This window comes from Martes martes, assembly GCF_963455335.1.
Source record: "Martes martes genome assembly, chromosome: 7".
Lineage (NCBI taxonomy): Eukaryota > Metazoa > Chordata > Mammalia > Carnivora > Mustelidae > Martes > Martes martes.
The window spans coordinates 594,729-606,690 of NC_137894.1; the positions used below are offsets into that span (position 1 = coordinate 594,729).

The 11,962-nt window shown below is 63.6% G+C and overlaps 1 protein-coding gene across 1 annotated transcript in view; it reads right to left on the reverse strand.

Annotated features, from left to right (window-relative positions):
* ADAMTS7 (ADAM metallopeptidase with thrombospondin type 1 motif 7) overlaps positions 1 to 7,464 on the reverse strand; it is a gene marked incomplete at its 5' end in the record, with an annotated part of 38,466 nt that extends 31,002 nt beyond the window's left edge. The window contains 4 exons of the mRNA XM_080808666.1: positions 3,260 to 3,459; positions 4,430 to 4,595; positions 6,093 to 6,448; positions 7,407 to 7,464. Of these exons, the coding sequence (XP_080664792.1) occupies positions 3,260 to 3,459; positions 4,430 to 4,595; positions 6,093 to 6,448; positions 7,407 to 7,464 (780 nt within the window). The remainder of the gene's footprint in view (positions 1 to 3,259; positions 3,460 to 4,429; positions 4,596 to 6,092; positions 6,449 to 7,406) is intronic.
* Between the last annotated feature and the right edge of the window lie 4,498 nt (positions 7,465 to 11,962).

Sequence of the window (11,962 nt, forward strand, 5' to 3'; positions counted from 1 at the left end):
GTGGTTATGGGGGGCTTCTAGTAAGTCCATCCGGAGATATAACATTCAGACAGGAATGGACAAAACACACGCTTCCGAAGGGTGCCGTAGGCCCTGATAATGGGGACGAATTGCGCTTTGAGAGCCCAAGGTCAGGGACAGGTTAGACAAGCAGCGCCACATGTGCACCTCGGCACGCGGGCTGGAAGCCTAGGGGCCCTGTGTGCCACCCCCCCCAAGGCAACCCCTTCTGCCCCCCCCCAGCTGCCCTGCACCCACCCCCAAGGCCACTGCCCAGGCCGAGGGGCCAGCACCTCCTGCCTGGCCGGCTGTGGAGGCCTCTCAGCAGTGTCCCCACGCACCCTGACCACCTACAGCCTCGCAGCCCCCTGACGCCAAAACTCAAGCCCAACCACATTGTGCCCTTGCTTAAAGCAGTAAGTGGGGCTTCCTGTCCACTGGGCGAGGACCAAGTCCCAGTCCTGACCCACTCGTTCACCACCTCTCTTGTCCCCACTGCCTGGTTCCGACCAATCTGGCTCACTCTCAGAATCCCGTGAGCGTCCCTACCACAGGGCATTTGCAGATGCTGTGCCCTCACCTGGAACACCCGTCCTCTCATCTCTTCTCTCCAGCTCTCACCCTCCAGCACATCTGCCGGGGAGCCTTCCTTCTACCTGACACTCCCGAAGCCCCGTGAACTCGTCCTTCCTAGCAGCCCCTCTGCTGACCTGCGTGTTCCTCAGGATGACGGTTTCACTAACATCACGCTCCCCGGCCAGACCCGAGCTCCACGCAGGCCATGTCTGCGTGGGCCCCCTCTGACATCCCAGCCACCCATCCACGGCCTGACCCACAATGAGCACTCAAGAAATATCTGCTGAATGTTGGGGCGCCTGGGTGGCTCAGTGGGTTAAAGCCTCTGCCTTCGGCTCGGGTCGTGGTCCCAGAGTCCTGGGATCGAGCCCTGCATCGGGCTCTCTGCTCAGCAGAAAGCCTGCTTCCCCCCCACCCACCCACCACCTCTCTGCCTGCTTGTGATCTCTTTTGGTCAAATAAATAAATAAAATATTTAAAGAAAAATCTGGGGTCACAACCAGGTTTGACCCAGAGCCCCTGCTCTTACTTCTTAGCTTTGGGAAATGCCATCTGTCTGGTTTTAGAGATTCTCAATGCACTTTAGCTCTGAAGGCTCTGAGAAGTTCTGCAGCAAACAAGTCTGTGTTGCTTTTTGTTAACCTCTATTGCCAAACTTCTCCAACTATGCCACTTTTTTTCACAAAATACTTATTATCATCTCTCGGAGTAAGTCCTCCCCGGAACATTCTTTGAGAAATGTTACAATGAAGCAGAGTTTCCCAAGCGTGGGATCCTGCATTCAGTGAATGAGTATGTTCTCCAGAGGGACAAAGGGGCTGAGCTCTCCCCATCTCGACCACTCTATTCCCCAATCCTTCTAGCAAGCTCTGGCCACCACAGCCTCACAGCGGCCTGTCCCTGGGCAGAGGACAGAGTGGGGCTTTGGAGGCAGACAGATCTGAGCTCCAGCCCTGGCTCGGCCAGTAATCAGCTATGTGACTGTGAACACGTCCCCGGACCTCTCTGAACCTTTGTTCCCTCCCCCGTAAAGTGGGAGTGAGCCCGAGGCAAGGCAGTGACCATGGGACACTGGACGAGCAGGTGCTCACGAGGCCGCGGCCCTTCTCAGAGGCTGTCCTCACCGCCCCCGTGTCCCAGGTACGCAGCACTGTGAGGCTCTGAGGCAGCCCCACTCTATCCTGACCCATGCTGGACTTGCCGGCTCAGGAAAGCCTGATATGGTCCAAAGCAGGTGAATGAGAGCCCCAGCCCCTCCTCCAGGACGGGGCTCCTAAAGTGAAGGCACGGGTCCTGTGCCCCTGGACAGGGAGGCAGGAAGGGGCCAAGCCCCAGGTCACATGGCTGACCCATCCCCCAGGGGACACCGTGGGCGAGCCTGGAGGGCCCAGCACCTGGCCTATGGGAAACCCCCAGGAAGGATGAGGGGAAATGAACAGCCCGGGGCTCCAGCCCAGCTCCTGGGCCTCTGTCGGGCTGAGCCCTGAGACGGGACGATGGCCCTGTGGCCTTAGAACCTGGCCTTGCTTGTCCTCCCCCTGGGGTTCAGTCCCCCCAAACCCTGGCCTGTAGGGCGTCCCCGTGCTGGGCAGACGAGGCCGCACGGAGGCTTGGCTGGGCCCCGAGGTCTCCCGGGCCAGGCGGAAGGCCGCAGCTCTCGCCGCGTGAGGAGCAGGGAGCCTGAGGATGGCCACGTCAGGCCGCAACTGGCCCAGAGCTGAGCTTGCTGGTGAGGCTGGAGCCGTGGGGGCGCAGAGACCCCGGCCAGAGGCCCCTCCTGTCCCGGAACCCCCGCCTCACCTCTAGAAGCCGGCGGCCAGACGGTGGACGTCTCGGGGCTGCAGGAGGTAAGGGGCTGGTGCAGAGGACGCAGCCGACGGTGGCCCCGGCACTCGGAGTGCACACCGAGCTCACCTGGGAGAGGGGGCCGCGGGGTGTCTGCCCCCTGGGTGGCCTGCTAGGGCCGGGGCACTAATCTTGCCTGTCAGGGAGGCCGTAGGGAGGGAGCGGCTGGCACCCTGCGGCTCCAGGAATCACCCGCTCCAGCCACGGGGCACCGGGCGGCGGGGAGACAGGACGCCTCAGCTCCCACCAGGTCCGCCCTGCCTCGCGCAGCGCGACCTGAGCAGTTCACTCACCCTCTCGCGGCCTACTTTTCCCAACCGGCCTGTGCAGCCCAGACCGGCAAGGACGGCCCCAGCTCCCATCATCATGCCCGGGTCACAGGTGAGCAAATTTAGGCTCGGGCAGGCCAGGTGTCGCCTGAGGTCAGCAGCCGGCAGACTCTCGCACTGGACAGACCCTTCGAACGCTCACAAATGCTGGTGTCGCAGGCAGGGGCCGCCCTGACTAGGTGCTTCCGTGTCCCCAGCGCCCAGAGATCCCGGCAGAGAGGGGGAAGGTCTGCTTAGACAAGCGTGAATGAACCAACACGACTACGGGCTCCCCGGGAAGTCGTGGACAGCGGCTGTAACCCCCGCCCGCCTCCACTCCCCCGCTCTGCGCAGCAGCCCCTCCCAAAGGCCCAGCGTGGGCCCCGCTCTCTCCTGGTGACGCCACGCACCCGGCCCGGCCTGCCCGGACTCCAGAGCCCGGACGCCGCTCCTCCTGTCCAGACCCGGGGTCCAGCCTGCCGGCCGTCCTGCGCCTCCAACACCACCCACCGCGCACCGCGCGGGCTCACCATGTTCATGATGGTCAGCACGTAGCTCTCGACTTGCGGCTGCCCGTGGTACTCCACCATTTTGGCGTCGGCCACCACCAAGGTCTCCACCCACTTCTCTCTGCTGACCGAGCGCTGATGGAGCCGCCTCGGCCGTGGCTGCCGCCGCCCCTGCTGCCGCTGCTCCCAGCGCTCCCGTCGCGCCTCCAGCTCCGCCGATGCTGCGGGCCCCGGGGGCTGGGGGTCAGCGGCTGGCCCAGGGTGTGCATCACAAGGACCTCTGCTCTGCGGCTCGCCCCGGGGCCGCAGGAACGGTGCTGGGCCCGGAGCTAGCAGCCTGGGCTCCCACCGTGGCTCTGTCCCAGACCTGTGCTGTGTGACCCTGCGCCGGTCACTTCCCACCCCTGACCCCGAGCTCCCCGGAGGAGTAAAGAGGAATCAGCCGCAGACCCTCAGAAGGTGCCCTCGGGGCACGATGGTAGATATGGGTCCTATCTCTTCCCCGCCCCCCAGGAGCTCCCTGTCCATGGGGCCGGGTGGATCCCAGCACAGGGGACTCCCAGCACAGGGGACCCCCGGGCCCAACGCCCTCCTGGGAGGCCATCCCCACTAGAGACCTGCTCGCCTGTCCCAGGCTGCCCCAGAGAGGAGGACGCACATCTGTGAAGCCGGGAAGACTGAGTCTGGGTACCTGTTCCGCTGAACGGAGGCCCTGAGCTGAGGCAGCCTCCGGGGCCGGCATGCCGACCGAGCGGTCACCACAGCCCAGCAGCGCTTGCTGGGAGGCTCTGTACCTGGACTGGCCAGTGATGTGGCCGCTGGGCAGAGGAGGAGCTGCCCAGGAACCGAGGTTGGCTATGGTGGGCTGGGCGGACTGGGGACGGGAGGGAGGCTGGTGGCCAGCTGCGCTGCTGGGCCGGCTGCTTAGGGAGGAACCGACAGAGCTTCAGTGAGCAAGGAGGGGAGGCACCGGAGAGGGAGGAGCCCAGGGCAGGGGCAGGCCTGGCAGCAGAGGCCCCAGGCCCGTGGCCCTTTCTGAAGGCAGAGGCTAGGGTGATGGTCGCCGGCCTGTCTGCATCCTTTTGGTTCAGGGGAGCTGAGCATGGACGTGTGGACGAGGGAGGCTTCCAGAAAAGCGCTCCAGGCCTCCAGGCCCGTGGCCGTCCCCCGAGCTGGCAGAGAGGCGCATACCTTGTACCCCACAGGTGCCCGCAGCCACGGGGTTGCGGGGCGCGGTTTCCCTCTCCGGCGCTTGGCGCTTATAGACCACGTGGGGCTGGGCGTGGCCGGGCCGGGCCGGGACTCCGTCCAGGGGCTCGATGAAGTAGTCCTCGTTGGAGAGCTGGAACACACCTTTCTGGGGAAGAAGGGCCAAGGTCACAGGAGAGGGCTGGCACTGTGCGCTCTGCCCACCCGTCCCCGAGGCCCGTCCTGCCAGCTGAGGCCACACTGCTCCCAGCACCCCTGACTGACCCCAAATGCACACGCTTTCCTCCCTCCGGGCCTTGAACCTTCAGCCCAAGGCGGAGCTGGGAAGCCGCGAGTCTCAGGAGGACGCCCCCCCCAACCCGTCAGGGGCAGGAAACGGGGCCATGGTACATCTAAGGTGGCATCTTCCACACAGTCCCGGAGGGCCCTCTTGAGTCGGCAGCCGGGCCCCCCGGACCACTCCCCCTCTTGTCGGCTGCCAGCCATTGTGTCCTCTCGCGGCAGCCTGCATCCCAGTCTCCCTGGGGCAGTGAATCACTCACGGCAGCTCTGCCCACGCCCCCCCGCGGGGATGCCCACTGTCACCAGGACACCCTGGCCCCCGGTCCCAGGGCCTCCCAGAGCAGCGAGGCAGGCGGGGGCGTCTCCGGTGCCCATCTGCCGGCACTCAGAGAGGCCGGGGAGGCGGGTGTTGGGAAGTGTCCGGGCGGCCATCCCCTCCGGAGGAAGCCCAGGCCTCCAGCAGGGAGAAGGGTTTTCTCGCCTCTGCCGCTCCCTCCTTGGCCCCAAGTCTGCCCCCCTCAGGCTGGGCAGGGCCGAGAGCCCCCAGGGCCAGAAAATGCACCCCGGGCGGCTGTGGGCAGTGCCCTCCAAGCGGGTCTCCTCGCCCGCCAGCGGAAACAGCACCCGCAGGCTCAGCTGGGGCAGCTTCTACGAGATTAACGAGATGAAGGAGGACGGGCCCAGGCTCCCCGAGGTCCCCGTGACCTGCAGCTGTGCTTCGGGCTGTCCGTCACCGGGCCCTGTCCTCCAGCCCACAGCTTCCCGGAGCCGCCGGAGCGGAGGGAACGGTGGACAGTGCGCACACCTCCCCCCGCCTCCCCACACCCCCACCCGCACCTCCCACAGAGGGCAAGGCCGGTCACCCAGCCAGGAGCAGAAGGGGTCCCTGTGCTGCCCACAGTGGCAGCGGGAGGGAAGGCGGCCCCCAGCCCTAGCAGCACCTCCCCCGGGAGCGGCCGGCCGGGGCCCGTCTCCCCAGAGGAAAGGGAGCCGGCGGCCGTCTGACCGGGAGAACACCCTAAAGGGATCCGAGGGAGAAGAGTCAGAACGGAGGCTCCCGCGGAAGAAGGACGGCGCTGTTTGAAGCTTAAGAGCCCCCCGGTACGCACAGTGACTCTCAAAGGGGGCTCCCTGCCCCTGCAGCTTCCGCGCCGGGGCAGGGTGGGAAATGCGGGCTTGGGAGACCCACCCCGACCCACCCCGGCCCACCCCGGCCCACCACAGCAGGCCGCGTTAACGAGGCCAGCGGGTGCTTCCGGCTCGCGGGGAGGCTGGAGGACGGAGGACCGCCACGCCGCGGGGCAGCACCCACCAAGGTCCAGGCGCGACCTGGGGCGGGGGGGGGGCGGGGGTGCGCACTCACCAGCCCGTCGCAGGCGCTGATGGCCGCCAGGCCGCCCTCCAGCTCGGGGTCCTGCACCTCGCCGAGCAGGTGGCAGGCGGGCGCGCGGGCGCGGATGTGCGTGCGCCCCAGGCCGCCGCGCCGCCGCGTCTCGCTCACGAAGCCGGGCGCCAGCAGGTGCGGGTTCGTGGTCAGGTTGAAGCGCAGGTCGCGCCCCCGGTACTGCAGCTCGTAGAAGGCGGGCGCGGCGCGGCGCGCGGACACGTCCCGCTTGCGCAGCGCGCGCGGCCACAGCTCGTAGGACAGGAAGGAGCCCCCCGCGTCCACGCGCACCGGGTGTACGATGTCCAGCGCCGCGCGGCCGTCCGCGCCGTGCCCTGCGGGGAGAAAGCCGGCGGCGATCGGGCGTGAAGGGGCCGCGGAGGAGGCGGAGGCCGGGGTGCCTCCCCCAGCCCAATTCTCTGCGGCGCTTACCCGCTAAGCCCCCATGGGCCCCCGCCCCTCCCCAGGCTGCCAAACCGATGGATGGAGCCCCCCGCCCTGCTGTGGCCCCCGCCCTGCCGTGGCCCCCGCCCTGACCCGGCTGCATGTCAAGGAAAGGCAAAGCTCCGGCGGCAGCCGAGGCGGCTCCGTCCCACCTCCCCGCACCTGCTCGAGCACCTGCCACTCAGCCCACGGCCCGCACACCTGCTGCCCCGCCAGGGGGGCTCCGCGGGCCAGAACCTTCACCCCGGCCCGTCCTGCTGCGAGGGCTCACTGAGCCCTCCCCTGAGCACTTCATCTGCACACCGCCGCTCCCTGTCCCCCTTCCCGGGCGTTTTTTTTTTCCCCAGAGCACCTCGGACACACCATGTGGCTTCACATTTCAACTGTTTCTGTTTGTCAATTTTCTCCAGGGTTAACCCCAGGAGGGCGCGAATCCTTAGTCTTTGCTGGAACTTTACCCGCCAGAAGAGTGTCTCAGTGCTCCGGGTCGTTAAAAAGAAGTAGTTGCTCAGTAAACGCTGAGTGACTATGTGGAATGGGGGTAATCACCACTTGTACTCTGGGAGCTCTTGTGGGAATCAATGAACTGACACCCCCAACCCTCCGGGGCCTGGCCAGCTGACTGCACCTGCCTGCGACGTTGACTGTGTAGCCTGGGGGATTTTAAAATGCGCTCTCAGGGGCCAGAGGGTTCTGCATGTGCCTCCAGGCCCCCTGGCATGGGGAGACAGAGGAGCACCACCCAGATGCATGCCCCCCCCACCCCAGCAGAGCGGCTCTGCTGTATTTCTGTTACACACAAGAGTTCATCTGCAGGGAAGGTTCCAGGACTGGAAAAACTTTGCAGACCTGCACTCAGGCCCCTGCAGTTGGCGGAAACCCCGTCGCCGTCTGTCGCCGTCCTCATGGAGGTCCCGGTCACACCTTCTCTTAACCTTTTTTGCCATGGACCCCTTCTCAGAATAACGTTCTCGAATGCATAGGATACAATGCAAGTGAGTGCCAAGGAAGCAGATTATACTGAAATACAGCCATCAGCATAACTTTGGGAGTGGGCTACCGACGCCAGTGCTCCTTCATGAATGCACAAAGCAAGACCTAAGGGCAAATTCAACAGCTACGGTAACCGTGCAGTAGTGATGAGCTGCAACCGTGTTTGAAACAGAAAAACACGTTTTCTGGGTCGGAAACAAAGTCACAAGGGCTGCTAATGCTACCGTAGTTGGGTGCGACCATGCATAAGTGAAGAAAACGCTAACTTAGAGGTAAAAAACTTAAGAGACATTCTATCTTCCCATCGGAGTTCATGGTCCTTTACATCTTGCCCGTGTCCCTGGGGCTGGGGATTCCAGGCGAGGACCCCCGCGGCGAAGGCTGCAGGCTGCTTCTGGAGAAAGCACAGGGGGGTTTGGGGATGTCCACACTGGCCCAGAGCCGCAGAGCGAGAGGGACAGAGCCGAGACTGCACTCCAGGCCCCCCACATGGCTTCAGTCTCTGCAGAAACACAGCTGTGCGCTCACAGCAGTCCGTGCCTCGCTGGGCCTGTCTCCCGGTCGCTGACATAAAGGACTTGCCCTAGAGCAATTCTGCAAACTTGTGTAGCTACCAGACCTGGTCTTGAAAAGGAATCTCGTGTAGACACACAGACACATCAGAGCAGTGCCGCTGTGGGGTCAGGGGTCCTGGCGCTGAAGCTCGTGTCCCTAGGCTCTGAGGAGCAGTTAGGAAACTGGCCCATCCGATGTTTCTCTCAGCCCGAGGTCCTGCCCTGCCCAACTGGGTGTATGCCCAGCTCTCCGGAATCCTGGCCGCCCAGGACAATGACCCCTCGGGCCGTAGGAATGCCTGGGCGCCCGGCAAAGTCCGCCAGGGACCTCTCTGTGGCCGCCTGCTGGGGCCGCGAGGGCAGCCAAGCCCAGCCAAAGCTCCATCCGGGCCAGGCTGCAGAAACCACCTCGCCCGTCTCCTGCCGAACCACATGCAGGCGGCCCTGCGCACGCCGGTGCTGTGCCCCCGCCGAGGCCGTGCCCCAGCATCCACAGCCGCCCGGTGGGCAGCCCACGGGGTGCTGTCCAAGAGCAAGGTCAGTCCGAGGCGGACAGGCGGGGTCACTCTGTGAGGCTCCGGGCAAAGCTTCCCTCTCCGAGTCTCTGGAGGACACGAATGCAAGGGTTTCCCAGACTTCCCGGGTAAGAATTTGTGAAAACCAAATTACACCAAATTCCCAGGCCCCGTCCCAGACCCGCTGAATCAATGTCTCCAGGAAATGGGACTGGGAAGCTGTGTTGTTTGACCAAGAGCCTCGGGGGACTGTGATCCTCGGGGAAGTCCGGAAATCCTCCGTGGGGAGTGACCTCGGCCGGACGTCAGCAGTACCTGCCAAGCTCTAAAGGCTGTGGGGGCTCCAGACCCAGCCCACAGATGGATTCCATAGACCCAGGACTCCGGGGCCCCAGCGTCTCTGTGTCCCTCGGCCGTGCAGGGCCTGTGACGTGATGGCCCCCAAGGCTGAGCTCCGGAAGCCGGTGGGCCGGCTTGCTGGAGAGACTCCGCACTCCGACACCCTCGCCGGGGCGTTCGGGGTCCAGTGCTGCCCGCAGGCTCCGTCTTGTCCCTGAGTCGATCTTGTTTCCTCATTTTGGCTTGCACCAATATTGAAAAATATTTAATCCGTTGCCTATGTTTAAAAAGGACATGATCTTGTCCAAAAATCTCCACTTTCAGCTTTCCTTGAGAAGTCTTAGCCACCCACGTCAGGCCTCAATTCCCACCTCGCAGAAGTGGCTGGCGAGGAGCAGGGAGCCCGGCTGGAGAGGACCCGTACCCCCGACCAACCCCACTACCCCCGAGTGTGTTCCCCTTAAATGCAGGCTGCCCTTTGGCCTCCTGGCTGCGCGGTCTTTCGAGGACTAAAGCACAGCACTTCTCACAGAAACGGGGGAACAAGAGACGGGCCTCCCGCCGGTTTGTTCCCACGTCAGGCCGCCCTGGTGCGTGGCCTTCGCTGCGTCACCCCTGGCTACTAACTTCGAGGGACGGTTAGGTGAGCCAAAGAGCGGGAAAAACGTGGGAGACACTGTCCCTCCCCTCAACATCGAGAAAGGGGTGTCGGGGCCAGTGCTGAGCGGCCCGGCGAGGGGAGGGGACACAGCCCCGATGGACGGAAGTGAAGAGAAGCCTCATCGGACAGCGTGGCCGGAGGGCCTCTGACCCTGGAGCGTCCCAGAGCGGACGCCGCGTGACGGGCCCGGGAAATGCCACAGACGCAGGCAAGAGAGGCGGCCGGCTCGGGCCCCCCATACTTGTCTTGTAAAATGAGACGGCGGGCTGCCGAGATACGGCACTCTCAGGCACGTGGGCTTGGTTCGTCCGGCTCGGCCACTCCACAGCTGTGTGGCCCGGGGACGTCACTCCGTCATCGGGCTGAGCCTCCGCCACCCCGCCGGCTCGGAGAACCCAGGGTCGTGAGCGGACGGACAAAGGTAGAGGGATGACACAGCGGCTGCGTCCCAAAACTCCATTTTCAGTATTATTCCCAGCGGCACGCTGGGCACGGGCCACCCCCACCCAGGCCGCTAAAGCCAGCCGAAGGTAAGGGGGTGCGGGGGCCGGCCCGAAGCGCTTGGGTCTCCGAGGAATGGCAGCCGTGTGGCTCGCTCCTGGCAAGAGCTGCGTGTTGGGGCATCAGGCAGGGGGTCAGGGGTGGGAATGACACGAGGGATTCTGAACCACGGCGGAGAAGTGACCCTAAGAACTCCAAGCAAGTGTCCCTGGGGAGGGAACCCCGCCTGGCCCCGACATGCGGCCCTGCTGGGAATCCCTGCTCTCCACCTTGGGCAAACAGTGCAAGACAGAAATTCGAGGTGACTTATAAAGAAGCACCTACTCGGTTCAGAAATGTGACCGAAAGGCAGGTCAAAGGCACGAGGCTCGCGCGCCCTCCAGACAGCGGGTCTGAATCTCAGCTCTACCACCGCAGGGTGAGCCCCCCGGTGAGTAACTCAACCGCCCCTCCTGCTTCTCCACCTGCCAGATGGAGGCGACCACTGCGGCACCTGCTCCCCTGGGCTGTGAGTGGAACGAGCTCCCCCGCAGGTGCTGGGAACCAGAGACGGCACTGAGCCATCGGGAGCGAAGCTATAACCCAGAGTTAGCAAGCGAGCTTCTAAAGGGCTCTCCGCAATTTCCTAAAAGCCTGTTTTCTCTCTTTGCCTAATGGCTTAAGAAAGAGCTTTTTAATCAAAAAAAGAAAAAGAAAGACTTACAGGAAGTTATCACTCCACAATAACTTTTATTTTCTGGTTTTGCTCTGCTCTCATCTTTTTTGTAACTTTGTTTTGCCATTAAGTGGTTTATAAAGGGGGGCAGGCGAGTTTCGAAGCAGACAGCCCGTCCACTGTCTACTGCCGACCCCCAGCAGAGACTGGCTGACACTCTCAGCCCCCCAGGGCTGGCAGGGCCTAACTGTGGCTCCAGGCTCCGTGGGTGCGCAGGGCTGAGCGAGAGCGCGGCTGCGGGCACCAGGCAGCAAGCCTGCTGGGTCAGGAGCCCTGTGCAGAACGGACGGAGCCCCTGCCACGGCGGGCGTTAAGTACTTGGAGTATCATCCCTGGGTGACAGAACTGTCACTTTGCAGCTTCTACCAGAGAATGCCAACGTGTCTACCCTCCCCTCTCTATCAAAAACCTGAGTCACAGTCCAGCCCTTCAAACGACCTGACCCCATGCTCATGTCAAAGAGGAAAAAATAACCAGGGTGCGCGCGCATGTGTTTGTGTCCTCCAGCCGGCCTGCGTGTGCCCAGCATGCACACCGGGCTCACGTGTGCCATTCAGCAATGAGGATGGGGACATGACCGGGCCCCAGTCCCATCAACCCCCACAAGCCCCTTGATTTGTCACAGAAGAAAAAGCCAGGATACACTTCCTAAAAGTGAGTCCAAGACAGGTCCTTTTGGTCTCAAAGAAGATAGTGCTGAGAGGGTGGGGCCCCTGGTCTAGGACTCCTGGGTCAGCTCCAAAGAAAATGACACACAGCTCAGTCATCCTGAGTGGGGGCATCTGGGGGTCCCCATGCTGTATACCTAGGGGTTAGTGGAACAGACATTCCCCCGGGAGTGCAGGGGGCCGCTCAGACAAGAGAAGGCACCTGCTCTGTCAGGTAAGCTCAAAGGGCAGGCCAGAACCACAGGACTCCGCAGGGAGTCTCGGTGGGTCTCAGTGGCGGTCACTCTACCCTGGGCTAAGAACTGATACCCAGCATCTGGATCCTCCCAAGAACCCTGTGGGGGAAAACACTGTTCTCCCCACTTAACTACGGCCCTGGAGCGGCAGGAGCTTGGCCAGGCTCATACACGGGCTGGCCTGCAGGGGAAGTGGAGAGGGTCCTGACCCGGGTAGGGGCTC